At 44.1% G+C, this 14,672-nt stretch overlaps 2 protein-coding genes and 1 long non-coding RNA gene across 3 annotated transcripts; 1 reads left to right on the forward strand and 2 right to left on the reverse strand.

Annotated features, from left to right (window-relative positions):
* Positions 1-247: 247 nt before the first annotated feature.
* Positions 248-2,267, reverse strand: LOC135680183 (histone deacetylase 19-like). Its single transcript, XM_065194153.1, has 4 exons — positions 1,722-2,267; positions 979-1,419; positions 665-895; positions 248-289 (listed from the first exon to the last, which is right to left on the reverse strand). The coding sequence occupies exons 1-4, from the start codon at positions 2,265-2,267 to the stop codon at positions 248-250; spliced, it is 1,260 nt and encodes a 419-aa protein (XP_065050225.1).
* Positions 2,268-3,270: 1,003 nt separating this feature from the next.
* Positions 3,271-8,894, forward strand: LOC135631418 (uncharacterized). Its single transcript, XR_010494389.1, has 8 exons — positions 3,271-3,612; positions 6,202-6,374; positions 7,098-7,212; positions 7,309-7,508; positions 7,614-7,653; positions 7,797-7,859; positions 8,485-8,610; positions 8,698-8,894. It is a non-coding gene; the product is annotated as an uncharacterized LOC135631418 (long non-coding RNA).
* Positions 8,895-8,907: 13 nt separating this feature from the next.
* Positions 8,908-12,475, reverse strand: LOC103985782 (protein QUIRKY-like). The gene has a single exon (XM_009403615.3). The coding sequence runs from the start codon at positions 12,466-12,468 to the stop codon at positions 9,046-9,048; it is 3,423 nt and encodes a 1,140-aa protein (XP_009401890.2). The 5' UTR covers positions 12,469-12,475; the 3' UTR covers positions 8,908-9,045.
* Positions 12,476-14,672: the final 2,197 nt, after the last annotated feature.

Below are 14,672 nucleotides of genomic sequence, written 5' to 3' on the forward strand. Positions count from 1 at the left end.
ATTACTGTCACTTCAACACAAAGTTGCATTCACACGCGGGGATACCAAATGATGTCAGAACAGCATGGTGGCAACAACACAGTGCTTAAGTAATACATTCCTTAATCAAAGAAAGGACGAAGATCTCACAGCAAATGTCATTTTGATAGAAATGCGATGAAAAGACATTAAGACACCGGTGTTTGTGCTGATCGAGAACAAGCATCCACGATACGGGAGAGGGAGCACGACTGCCATGGTCCGACCGCTATTCATCACTTTCGCTCGCGTCCTCTTCATCCTCGTCAATCTGGACGTCACAACGACGACGACGACGACGAGAAACAAAAAGTTATGCAGTCAGTGATTTTGCGAGCATTTTCCATCATGACAAATAATAAGAATAAACGATGTGAACCACTCAACATGTGACGATGCACATTTCGGTGTTTCTGAATTCATAGAAACATCGACAGCCGTACACAAGAAGACTACAAGGATAACACCATTTATAAGATTTTGCTGAGTACCACAGTAGACATAGTTTGGTTAACGATTTACTTTGTTCCAGTAATAGTATGTCTAAAATCAAAAGCGATAAGATAATGCAGAGTGTAAGATTTCAGCATGAAGTAGTCGACGTTCCTAGAAAGCTGGTAACAAAGGAAGGCATAGTAGTAAGTACCTCATCGAGATCCATAGGAGACGACCGTTCCTTGAATTGGACACTGGGGGCTGCTTGGAGCTTGGAAAGGTTAGCCAGTACCTTCGCTATGGTATCATCCAATGACTTGCGTGAGTTCTTGTTTGTCATGTTCGTTGTTGGAAGGTGGATTCTGTAGAGTGGGGCAAAATACTCGCTGTATTGGTGATCAGGAATCTTATTGTTCACCTCGATTCCAAGGGCCACCCCGGTCTTCTCCACAGTTCAATGTGATTAGAAACATATAAGATGAGAATTACTCGAAGAAGAAGAAAACGAAAGGACGTCAATCATACCTCGTAGCACCAACAGCGAGCAACATTATGCAAGGTGTAGCCACCGCCGCCAAGCAGCATTAGTGGCACGTTAAAAGATCTCATATACTTGACACACTCTCCATGGCCACGCACAGAAAGGTTGAAGCAGCCCAACCTGTCTCCAGATAAGGAGTCAGCACCGCACTGAAGGACGATGGCGTTTGGCCTGAAGACTTCCATGGCTTTTGCTACGACAGGTTTGAAGATATAGAGGTAGCTCTCGTCGTCTATTCCGTCATCTAATGGAACATTCACTGCGTAATATTTTCCTCCATCACATCCGATATCATCTATATGCCCAGTTCCAGGAAAATAGCCTCCGAACTTGTGGAATGAGACCGTCATTACTCTATCAGTTGTGTAGAAGGCTTCCTCTACTCCATCTCCATGGTGGATATCAATGTCCACGTAGAGAACACGCTGCATGCAGATAACAAATAAACATATGTATATATATCACCATAAACTATTTGCAAAATACAAAAAAGAAAGCAGATAATTAAGATAACGCTTTATACGAAGCAACTTTTGAGACATGATAATAAATAGCTTCCCGGAAAAGAAACCAAAAAAGAACATTAGAATGACATGGAATCAATCAGTTAAATTTGCCAAGCAGCAGCAAGAAACAGTTCAAAGATTTCTTTATGAGAACCCGAATCTAAAAGAAAGATGCAAAGACGATGGTGCAGAATCAAGAGCAAGAAGAGGAAGGGGCCCACGTCGCGGGTCTCGAGGAGACTAAGGATGGCGAGGACGACATCATTGACGTAGCAGAAGCCCGAGGCCATGCTCTTCTTGGCGTGGTGAAGGCCGCCGGACCAGTTGATGACTATGTCGTAGTGGTCGAGGTTGACCTGCCTGGCGGCGCTGATGGAGGCGCCGGCGTAGAGCTGGCAGAACTTGTAGAGGCCATGGAAGATGGGGCACTCGACGTCGTCGATGTTGAAGCGGCGTAAGGTGGCGGGGTTGTTCTCGACCGAGGGATCGGCGGTGCGAAGGAACGCGATGTAGTCGTCGGCGTGGAAGCGGCAGAAGTCGCGCTCGTGGGCGGGGATGGGTCGGAGGATACGCATGTGCCTAAGGAGCCCGTACTTCTCAAGGAGGGCATGTGTCATCCGCACCCGGTGGGGCTTCATCGGGTGTCCATTTCCGTAGTAGAAGTTGCCCATCGTCGGGTGGTAGAAGTAGCACACCTTCCGCTTCGTTGCGTCCGTCCCCACCGACGGCAGCGAGCTACCGCCTCCGCTGGTGCCGGCCACGTCCATGTCGCCGTTCGCTGCCCTTAATGCCCGGTGCTCGACGAGGTCGACAAACGCTTAGCGAAGAAGAAAGTGAATCGAGAACGAGAAGGCGAACGCCCTTTGTTATACATAATTATTTTTGAAGGATCCCTAATAATTTTCTTTGTCAAAAAGGAAACTAATTAATTACTGAATATTACAAACATCCCCCCATCTTGCCAAAGGAGGTTAACATTGACTACTTAGAGGGTCACTCCCCCCTCCAAAAATAATTACATGTGGTTGACCTTTCAAGTTTGGTCAACTAATTGACCACTTTAATACTTTCTCTAAACATATGATTGATGAAGTAGGCATCAAAATTAGTCAACAAAAACAAAGTATCTTTAATTACACTCAGAACATTCCAAGGGCTTAATTGTCCTTTGCAAAATAATTTGAAACAAGGTTTCAGATCCTTGATATCATACAATTAAGATGTTGGATACATATATCTCCTAAGAGTAATTCCAACACTTCACTCCTTCCTCCAACCATCTACTCATTTTAGCATTGGCAAATTCCACCCACATATTGTCAACATTATTCAATATTGAACAACATATCATCATGCTCTATTCAGAAAAAAAATAGATAAATTAAGATAACACTTCTGAAACATGATAGAAAATCCAGAAAAGCAACAATCAAACACAAATAAAAATTTAAAGTAAGTTAACCTAATTCAAGTATGGATCTTATTGTATATCCTCTCACCTAAATCTTAAAATTTTTTATCACTCTTAGGTTTACTAGTGAGAAATCCTACAAGTATTTAATGTGTTTCCTCACATCATTCTTATCTTGAACTAAAGATGATTGAAATTTATAGAATAATTAAATCATAATTTTATATTAACATACAAGTCTTCTGATAATTATAAATCACAATTTCATATAACACTTGCCAAGAAGCACTTATATATATATATATATATATATATATATATATATATATATATATATCGCATAATGGTTGAGGGTTCATTTTCTCCTCGCCTCCGAATGGGGGGTCTTATGTCGGTTTCTCCTCCAATCAAATCCATGGCGGTTGCAGTGTGATCCCGGTCCGTCTCAGCCGCCTCCGTTTCTTCTCCCTGCGATGATGCCTCCCCTTTCGCTCCCGGAAGAGGAACCAGTTGCTAACTAGGTTTTGGGTGTGGTATCCCCAAGAACCCTTTCTTCAGGCCCTCCAAGTTATCGGTAACGCCCCCCCGCTCGCTTGCCGCTGCTTCGAGATAAAATGCTTCCTGAACATGCGACTCACGCTCTTCTAGCAGCTATGAGCATGCACCCAAGCAATTTCGGGAGGAAAATCTCAAAGAGGGAGGTAGGCGCCTCTTGTTTTCTTTTAGTTATTTCATTAAGAATTATAATTTCTGCTTGCATATATGTTGATTTTGCCAGTGCTGTGATGTAGGACGAATTGTAACTTTTTACTTGAAAATGAGGGAGTGATTGAGATAGAATAATCACATAAAGATAATAGAAAAACAACAATTACCAGAGAGCCTTGCGATTTTGCATGTCCCACACTTTAACATTGAAATTAATGTTCTAACCCCGTTTTTACAGACCACAAGTAGAATAATAAAAGGAAAAAAAATAATAAGCATGAAAACACAACTAACCAAATAAGTTAGTTTCTTCCTTTTTTTTTTTAAGATAAGTTTTCAATTTTTGTTAAGTAAGCATTTTTCTTGGTGTTGATAGTATTCCTTATACTTTTTTTTTGTATTTTTCTTCATTTATTTCCATCCTTTATTTTCATAATCAATATTTTTCATAAAATTAGAAATATTTTAAATGTTATCATCTAACTACTTATGACATATTGGGCGGTATGCATCGATCCGACAGGATATCGGTACGCGGATCGTCCTCTATCGAGTGGTATCGGTCACTTGACCTCGTATTGGGCGATACGAGGTCTATACCGGGCGGATTAGCCAAAATCCGACCATTACCGACTTGTACCCATTGGTAATGATCGGATTTCTACCATACCAATCAAGAGCTGAAATTGTTCTATTTCAAATGATCAATTTGACCGTTTGAGACTTAGAAAAGGGTTTTAAACTCTTTCATTCACCTTCTTTTAATTCATTTCACTCTCTCAATCTATTAAACTCTTTTAAACTCTTTTTTACTCACATCTCTCTTATTCTTATATTTTTCACTTTCTTAAACTCAACAAAGCTATAATTTGAGCAAATGCGACAGAGTCTACACGACGTAAACACAGAGCGAAGCTCATTGTATTCACAGTCGTCGTATTATAAAGAATTTTGCAACCAACAACAATACAATGATAGTTGGTCATACTTCTTCGAGCAACGCCACGATGATCGATCTTATGATACGGAGCAACATATCAGTAGCAAAAGCAAAAATTCTGACATTCTCTATGCTTCGCACCAATACATGCTACATTCGTCTTTGCCTCAAGAGTCGCCTCGGACACATGTGGTTCACGATTATCAAACTACGACCATGACTACATTGATGCACCAATGGTATACGGTGTATCAATACACTATTTTGTGGGATCAATTTTAAGATTGGGTCTGACAAGCATATCATATTGATATATAGATACATACGAATGAGGCCCGCTATCCATCGCCCGTGGAGTCTCGTCATTCCTTTTAGTGGTAGAGCCATGTATATCCATCGATTGATTACTTAATTCATTTGAATTTTAAGGTTTAAGTTGCATAAAGCATAATCTAGCAATTCAAATAATTTCTTTGTAAATAATTCAATATTAACGGAAAGACGATCCGGAATATACCACAAAACTACTCCTTAAAGCCTAAAAAAGATATGTGACACTATTCTTTCCTATTTAACATTATTTTTGCTAAAATTGCACTAAACTTATATTTATTTCTAACTTAAAAACCCTAATATATTTTTTTCCTTCTATTTTTTAGATATTTTTGGAGATATTTTTGATGATTTTGGACGTATCAGTGGTACGCCTCGGTATGTACTATACTGAATAAGACTCTGTACATCGGTATGGATCGAAATTGTAATCCTTGCTTGGAATAACTTTGAACTAATCAAATTTATTCAAATAAAAAAATAAGGTCGGCATCAATTCATACATGCTCGTTGCCTAGTAACTCAACTTGAGTTTATAAAATTGAAACATGATGATAGTACATTTTGGTTAAACCAAAACCTTAAATTCAAATCAATTTGGACGAATAATAAAATATTTTTTTTGTTTGAGAATAAAGAAGATAAGAGAAGAAGAAAAAATATAATAACAAAAAGACAATGAGAAATGAAATAAATAGCTATCAGACTCACTTATGCTCAAGGAGAATACTCTCACAATCAAGACCTCTCATATACGTGGATGATAGAATCATTCCATTGAAAAAAGATTTATGTTCTTGTACCACTTACACATAATGTGGGAAACAAACTCAATTTTTAATCCATTCTCCTATATTATTATTATCTTCTAGCTCCATCCCAAGAAGAAGAAAAGAAAAAAATAATAATAAAGTAGAAAATACAAAGTCATCCATTCTTAAGCTAGATGATTTTTTCCTTTATTTATTCATTAATTTTATTGTTGATCCTCAGAATCAATCTAAGAAATTAAAAATATTGTAGATGTTGTCATGTGACAACTTATGACATACTCAAAATACTCTAAACTAATCAAATTTATTCAAATAAGAAATAAATTAAATTGGTCCCACAGTATTATGTTCATCCTATTATTGTGAATATGTGAACATCTAATCTTGATAAAAAATGTCTAACTTTTGGAGTCTTCCTCTCTATTTGTGCACATAATCTTACTATTTTTAATATGTTTGGACTTGTAGTTCTCATTCAATCCTTGTGAGATTCTATATAAGATAAACATTAAACACTGTTATCATCATTCCTTCAGATTGGTTAGTTGCTACATCAAGCAATGAAGCCATCAAGGGCTCAGGTGCTCACCTAGGAGCCTATGCGAGGCGAGGCCCAAGTGGTCAGTAACAGGTCAGGTCCGGGCAGGTGCCCTCAATTGGGTGTGACCTAGGCATGCGTCCAGGCACTGACATAAGGGTGAAATATGAGGTACCTTCCTCTCAATCTTCTTATGAACGACATGGAGGTGCATAGCTTGAAATAATGCTAGCCACCTGGGGTGTATGACGTAGAGAGCATGGCTATGGAGGATCACAATGGGTCTAATGTTGGTATCCAGCTAATGCTTTGATTGAGTTTTTTCATGGTAAATTTAGAGAACATCGGTAAGGGCCTTTAAGGGTAGATACTAGCTGCACATGTTTGTAAGATTTACCATTGCCTACTCAATAATTAAAGGCTATAGACTGGATGAATAAACAAATTTATGATACCCCAAAATTGATAAATTGTTCTTTTATTGAACTGAATCATTGTAGGCTTTTCATCTATGTTCTACCATTGCCCAAACTATTTGTGAAGGTTCAGGCAAAAAGATAATGACATTTGTTAACATCTTAATGTCTCAGTTGCAAATTTCTATCTTTCTGAATAAATTAATGTAGTACATGTAAGTAGTAATAGATATCTTTTTTTCTGGCTTGAGATTGACATGACCTTCTTACTTATTGAGTATTCACTTCTAGAACTAATGAAGACTTTAATTACCTCCATGAAAGTTGAGATTTACTCTCAAACTATAGAAACACAGTTGCATGTTTGTGGTAAATCACATGCACATTGTTTTGGCACCACAAATCATACATGTTTAGAAAAAATGGATACAGATTTGGACAGTGTTTTAAATCAAGTTCTATCTTCAATGGTTAACAGTGGTGGACGATTTTAAAAATGTTCCTAAATACATTTATGGCCTTACTGCTTCACAAATGGACATGTTCGTGTCCGAAGATAACCCTGTCAGGCAGCATGCAGAAAAGTTAGAGAGGTAACTGAGAACCAAATTTCCTTTTTTTCAAAGTCATTTTCTGTTCGAAGACGGAAAATGGGGTTCAATTTTGTGCCTTTTTGGGTGTGATTTCAGGAAATCATTTCTTCTGCAAGAAATACCTTGACAATGGAGGGATGCACAGTTTAACAGGCATGAAAGGGTGTGCATCAAAGTACAGTATGAGTGTGAGTATGTATCGTGTATGTGCTCGAGGATATGGAAGGCCAAGAACTGTTCCTCCAGATTTACCTTCTATACTCTTAGATGCTTGGATTGTGTATCTTGGCATGCCTGTAAGATATTCTATTAGGTCAATATAGCATGCAAATTTCATGGACTGGATATTTTTCATATATCAGTCTTATGTATATGTGCTATTATGCCCTTTTCTTTTACAGATAGTTCCACCTGACACTGAACTATTTATCTGGGATGCAAGTAAGAACTGCTCAAAACAAATAATTATCATACGTACATACCTCAGGGAAAGAAAATGTCATTTATTATATATTTTTCTGTAACAATTGATTTAGAATATCAGTAATTTGTGTATATGCTGATTTTGATTACATGATTTCCAGAATGAGAAGATGGAAAGTGTTGGATCTGAAACCGAGGCTTATGCAATTGCTGACGAGGTAGCTGTAAGTAAACTAGTTCAGATATCCAAGGATCAGTTAATCTCAAGGAACATTGAAATGAATCATATTGTTAAGTAACAGTTGCTACTGCTATAAGGCATATGCAGTTTCACTATAGCTTAGTTGAGAAATCTTTATATTTTCATATATCTTATGTCATACACTTCTAGCAAATGCCTGCCTTTTGTATCTTCGCATTCACCATGGAATTTATTGTGCTTATTATTTCTGATGCACTTTTTATGATGCCTATAGCGTTCAACGATCAACTTATTTGATTTCTACTTACTACATATCAACACGATTTGACTGTATGAACTTGCATAGTGATGCGACCTATGAGTTTTATGTGCGTAAAGTTTATTTTGCAGATTATTCCATATTGGTTAAGTCAGTTTAGATTCTACCCGGATCCGATACATAAATTAATCCCCTTATAAGTGTTGTCTTTTTAAGTCTCATTTATTTATACTTTATTTCCAATGTCTTTAATATCAACATGTATCTGAAGATAATATACTGATTCTACAATAATGTTTCTTGTCTGATACTCTCAAATTTTCCATCAGTACTGCATACTGATTCTACCTTGTCTCTTTGCTATCTTTATGTTGCTGTCATCTCCCAGGCAAAGGATCTTTGATGCCAACACCTACTGTTACAGATTGCAAAGGACATCCAGCTTCCGAAATATTTCAAGCGCAGGAAGCTATTGCCTATGGAACAGCCGACAAGATCATCGAATCACGATATGGTAAGACTGGAGTGGTTTATTTGCTCATATAGAATGTTTTGGTGTTTTTAGATTGCAATCCTCACATGAAAGAAATCTTTTGGGCAGAACGAGACGAGATGCTTGCACAGTCCAAAGCCATGAGAAGGGCAGCTGGAACTGGCCCACAAGCAACGCCATATGGGTTTAGGTAGATAGAACTGATTAGTACATAAGCAATAACTTTGGTTGTATTGTATATTTTTCTAGCTGAAACATTCATGTTGATTCTAATGCCAAAAGACAATAATTCTTTTATTCTTGAAGGAACACCTGAGAACTGCCAAGTAGCGTCTCTTATTTGCCTTTTGTTCCTGAGAATCAAACTATGTCAATCCAACAAATATTACGTCTTCCTGTCACAGGGATTCCTCGTCGACTGTTGCTTCTATCTCTCATGATCTGATGCTGAGACAACTACAACATACGATCGGTTAAACTGGGAAGCCGCCGAAAAAAGTTCAAGCTGGCCGGTGGCATCGGATCTCGGAACATGGGATGGCGGAGGAAGTAGAAGCCGAGCCCCACCGCCACCATCTTGTGGGGCACCACGTAGAGCACCAGCGCCACCACCAGGCACGCCACGATGAAGAGCCTCGTCGCCCGGGGATCTCTCCAGCTCACCAGCGCCTGCACCCGCTCCCCCTGCGCCGCGAAGTCCCCCAGCAGCCTCTGCGCCTGCGCCGCCATCTTCCGCAGCCGGTCGTACCGCGCCCTTACCACCTCCGCCGGCTTGGCGCACGGCACTGGGTCGAACTCTTCGTCCAGATCGTCCGCCGCCACCATGTTCGCCTGCGACAGCCCCATGTCCATCCCTGCGGGTACCCGCGGCCGGAACCGGCAGTACCATATCCCGATGAGGGACATGTAGAGCGACGCGGTGGGGACGACCAGCTCCGGGTACCACACCAGCACCAGGTAGAGCACGTGCACCAGCACCGTAGTGGTGGGATTCCTCCACCGCCGGATGTCGTCGACCCACCTCGCCAGCCCGAAGGCCCAGGCGAGGACGCACAGGACCCTGAACCAGTTGGCCCTGCTCCGCCGGATGCTCCATGACTGCGTGTCGACGTCGAGCATGTAGTGCACCACCTCCTGCCCCAGCGGCGGCTCCGACCGCTCGAGCCACTCGGCCACCATCCTGATCGCCCACGCCCGCAACACCTCCTGCTTCCACACAGCGATTGGCCGAAGGTAGTGCATCCGGGGGAGCATCGGCTGCGCGTACATAGCCCAGGTGTCCGGGAACGGCGCCGAGCACGCGAAGCGGACGGCCAGCTGCACCTCGCCCATCTTCATGACGCCGGACGGCTGCAGCTGCAGCATCGGGTACCAGGTGGTGTACACGCGGTTGCTTTCCAGGGTCGACACCCGGATCCGAACCTTGCCGATCCGGTAGTCCTGCCGGTCGCCCGCCGCGTCGAACATGCGGCAGTTGTCGAACACTCCGACGGTAAGGACCGTGCACGGGTCGTACACCTGCCACGTGTACTGCTCGTTCCAACGCGGGTCGAAGCAGTCGGCCACGGTCCGCGTTCGCACCCACTTCTTGCCGTACTTGGCGACGCAGTAGGCGTTGGTGGAGCTCTTGGCCGCGTCTTCGCCGCCCTTGATCGGCAGGCCGCGGGCCCCCAGGATTCCCAGCTCCAGCACTCCCACCGCCGGCTTCCACAGCTGCTTCGCCGTCGGCCGGAAGTCGCTGCACACGTGCGCCGCCTCGTCCATCACGTGGTACCCACCCTCCAGGCACAACCGGAGGTTCAACCGGCCGTAGTAGCCGCCGCCAGGCCCCCCTCCGCAGCGGCACCCCGCGAACGCCGTCGCCTCCTCCAGGCTGAACCACCGAGACGCCACCGCCTGCCGCTCGTCCAACCGCTGCTCCGCCAACGCCACCGGCACCACTGCGTGCCCCAGCACCACCGGCTCCTTGGTGGACCGGTCCTCCACCTGCACGATCATCTCGTGGTTACTGAACGGCTCGGACGCCACGAACATGAGGTCCTCCATCCACGAGATGGACGACGCACTGCTGCTGACCGCGGTGGGCCGCCGGGTACACAGGGCCTGGATCCCCAGTAGGATCTTGACGCGCACGTCGTAGGGCCGCGTCGCTGCCGCGAGGCGCAGGTCCTGCGCTTCGATGACGGTGGCCCGCAGGTACCACATCTTGGGCGACTGGTAGACTTTGGACCGGGTGTAGGTGTAGCTCACGTACGTGGCGTCCGAGTTCCAGGCCTCCGGAAACGACTCGTCCGCCTGGGTCCCAATCCAGACGGCCACCATGATATCCCCTGTCATCGGCGCATCGTCCCTGCCGCCCTCGAGCCGGTACCACTGGGGGGCCAGGGGGCCGTCCGGCTGGTCGCGGACCGGCACGTCCGTCAGGTCGAAGCACACGCCGCCCAGAAAAGCTTCGTCGGGCCCGCCTCCCCGCACCGAGATCTCCAGCCTCGAGTCCGGCTTGCACTGGCTCAGCGCGAACACCTGGTTCCACTCCGGGCTGCCGGCGCCGCCGTCCCGCCCCGGCAAGGAACGGCGCGTGTGCGGCCCCGCCTGGATCTTCACGTGCGGGCTATCGCACGGGCGGAGGCCCCTAGCCTTCACGACACGGACAAAGAGGTATTGCATCGGCTCCACCAGGTCGTACGTCGCCAGCGGGGGCCGGTTGACGAGCTCGTTGCAGTCGACGAACCGGCCCGAGAGAACCCTCGGGCCGCAGGCGCCGCCGATGAATCTCTTGGAAAACACCCGGTCCCTCTCCGTGCAGACCGGCGTCTGCATCTTCCGCACCTCTGGCGGGTACGCCTCCACCGTTGTCGGGTCAGGCGATGGCGGTGACACCACGTTGGCATTCACGTGCGCAGTCTGGACCGGCGTTTTCTCCACCACGACGACGGACACCAGTGGCGGGGACTGCGTGTCGATGGCGGCCTCCGTGGGCGCCGGGACATCCGGAGGCACATCCTTGGGCTCCTCGGTTCTCGGAGGGGGAGCAGGGGCCTGGTTGGGATCCGATCCGACGGGTTTCGTCTCGTCCGAGAGCGGTTCGTCGTAATAGTACACCTTGAGGCCGATCTCACCGCGGATCCAGCTGAGGAGGCTCCGCCTTTCGAGGGGGAAGTAGATCAGCGCCTCCTCGCCGCGGCGAGCGAACTGGGAGCCGCAGATACGAACACGGCCGAGGAAGTGGTTCTTACGAGCGCCGCTGGGGCTGCCCATCCTCTTGTCGTTGTAGACCTCGACATCGAGCTCCTGGGCGACCATGGAAGCGGGGTTAGCCACGACGAACTCGAGGCGCTCGTTCCACTGCGGGTTGAGGTCGCGGGCGACGGTGTGGGTTCGCTTCCGCTGGCCGTCGAATTCGACGACGACGAAGGGGCTGGAGGTGCCATGGCCGTCCTTGGGGACGAGGTCGCGGGCGTCGATGACCTCGACGGCGAGTTTGCTGACGGTGTGGGCCGGCGGGCTCGTCATGGTCTCATGTCGAGCCAGGCCGATGGGAGGAGGAGAGGATGGATGGATCACTTTGGTGGCTCTGCTTTTGCTTTTGATGGAGGGTGAGGGAGAAGGATTCTCTCTCTCTCTACTTTTATCTTCTTTTTGGTGATGGATTCTTGGGCATGGTGATGGCTGGGTTGCTTGACGGTGACGACGCTCGTCGCCACCCGTCTCTTCATCCATTCCTCGCTTCTCGGTCACTTCGCTTTGGGGCGGTGTGTCGACGGCTGCGTTGCTTCCGGCGGTCTCCCGGACAGAATTGGTGCTTTTAGAGTAGTTAATTAAAGTGTAAGTTCCTAACCATATGAGGTCAAGTTCATATGTAGTGCGATTCCTCGCCATTTGCCACTCTCCATTACGAGCTCAACATCTTTCGGATGAATCAACATCCATAATGACGAAATGGATTTTTTTAGATACACACGCTAAAAAGAACAATAAAATTAATAATAACACAATTTTATTTCTTGCCTACCGAATATATATATGTATATATATATATATATGTATATATATATATATATATATATGTATGTGTATATGTATATATTGTATATATATAGAGAGAGAGATAGAGAGATTTAATCCATATATATATATATATTTATTTATTTATAGAGAGAGAGAGAGAGAGAGAGAGATTTAATCCAAATACAAGTCCAAATCAACATTTTTTTTCACATAACTCTCAAAGGATTATTATTTTTTAGTTTTCATTCAGACTTTTTAGAAGAAAAAACCTACAAGTATAAGAGTATGATACCAAAAGAATAATAAAACATAAACTAAAATATTGAGTACAAGATTTTTGTGGTTTAGCATTTCTTGTCGACATTCATTAGAAAAGCAAAATTTTAATTCAAATTATAGTTCAAACTTTACCGTCTCTAATGTAAACTTCATAGAAAATAATTTATTTTTCTACTCAGTCCCTCTAGAAAAAGTCTACGAATATGCAAAGTATGTATTCTTACCTTACCTATAATATTTATAAAGCAACAAACTCTTAATTCTAAAAATTATTTTTATATTTAAAATTTTATTTTTAAAAAATAATTTGATTCATATGTGTTAAGGAGATGTGTCGTCGACGATTGAGTAAGCCCGGCTTGATCTCGAGGAAAGTGGCTCCGATGTGATCTTCATGTAACTTCAACTTATTCAAGAAAGTCTTAGGTCGATCTCAAGTGAAATTTGATTTCTCGATAGAATCCTGTATAAAGGCCAATGTAGGGCGGAGTTTCTTGACCCGACTTAACAAAGGTAAAATTTGGCTTAACAATAATATTATGTCTATTTTCGCCAAGCCATATATATATATATATATATATATATATATATATATATATATATATATATATATATATATATATATATATATATATATATATATATATATATATATATAACCATCATATTTCATCACATAATAGTAGTCTTTGGTTGGTTAAAGAATTGATGATTCTAATTTTATAAAATTTAAAACTAGAACTGAATCGATTTTAAGCGATTTCGATTTGGAATCGTTTATTCTGTTTTTTTAATTTTTTTAAATAAAAGATGCTATTACATAATGTTGTGGGAAACAACTTTGAGCCGTGGCCTCGGAGCCTACGCGTCTCGGTTCGGGTCTGGACGATGGGTATCTCCCTAGGGCGTCCCTCGAGCTCGCTGAGGGGGTCGCGTGCGGCATCCGATCGGGATGGTGTAGCCGCCTCCTCCGGGCAGGAACTCCACGCCTGCTCGTCCCGCGGGGCCCTTCGACTTCATACCTGCACAAAGGTCGGGCCGGGGTGCTCGACCCGACCTCTCCGACGATCAAGTTAGTAGATGTGGAGGGGGTTTCAGATGAAGAAGTGTTTTGTGTATGTCCCTCTCCCATCTCTCTAATGAACGAGAGGGTATTTATAGAGAAGCTTACTGTTGTTTGATGTGCCCGCCTGTAGGAGGCAGGCTGGTAGCGTCTGACATGGGCGTTAGCATGGCGTGAAGAACCGAGCCTGAGTAGGCGTTAATGCGTCTCGGCCGGTGTTCCGGTTCGTTTGGCCGGGTACAGTCATACCGATCGAGGCGTGAGGCGTGAGGTGAGACGTGAGTCTTATCATAATTACTATCCTCGTAACATAAAAGATTAATCCAAGAAATCTTCATCTCCCGACGCCAATAATCACCTGAAACATTCTATTACATAAAAGATTTGTCCAAGATAGCCTGATGTGGATATCCACTATGTGTTGGAGGAAAAGTAAAGGTCTCCCACGTCAAGATCTGTAGGAATATAAGCAGCTCATCGGCCAGAAATCTTTCACAAGATGTCAACAGACAAAAGTAAAGGGTGTGTGATCTTTGATGCCTACCGTGAAGCGTCCGTGACGACTCCCAACACTTCCTTTGCCACGACTAACCGAGCTGAACCGAAGTCCTCCGGCGGATCAAAGCAACCCTTTTCCACACACGCTTTGCAACCACCATGAAGCTTTTCGTAGTTGCTCATCTTTCCAAAGCTTTTGACAGAAGACAAATAACACTGTCCTTTTTTATGAAGC

Source organism: Musa acuminata, chromosome BXJ1-1 (assembly GCF_036884655.1).
Source record: "Musa acuminata AAA Group cultivar baxijiao chromosome BXJ1-1, Cavendish_Baxijiao_AAA, whole genome shotgun sequence".
Classification (NCBI taxonomy): domain Eukaryota; kingdom Viridiplantae; phylum Streptophyta; class Magnoliopsida; order Zingiberales; family Musaceae; genus Musa; species Musa acuminata.

Bases quoted from the DNA above. Each gene is read 5' to 3' on its own strand.
- LOC103985782 (XM_009403615.3), bottom strand. From the start codon at position 12,468: ATGGCGAGGAATCGCACTACATATGAACTTGACCTCATATGGTTAGGA.
- LOC135680183 (XM_065194153.1), bottom strand. From the start codon at position 2,267: ATGGACGTGGCCGGCACCAGCGGAGGCGGTAGCTCGCTGCCGTCGGTG. The intron at 1,420-1,721 runs GTGGGCCCCTTC...ATCTGCATGCAG, and splicing joins GTCTCCTCGAGACCCGCGAC to CGTGTTCTCTACGTGGACAT. The intron at 896-978 runs GTATGATTGACG...ACTGTGGAGAAG, and splicing joins CTCGCTGTTGGTGCTACGAG to ACCGGGGTGGCCCTTGGAAT.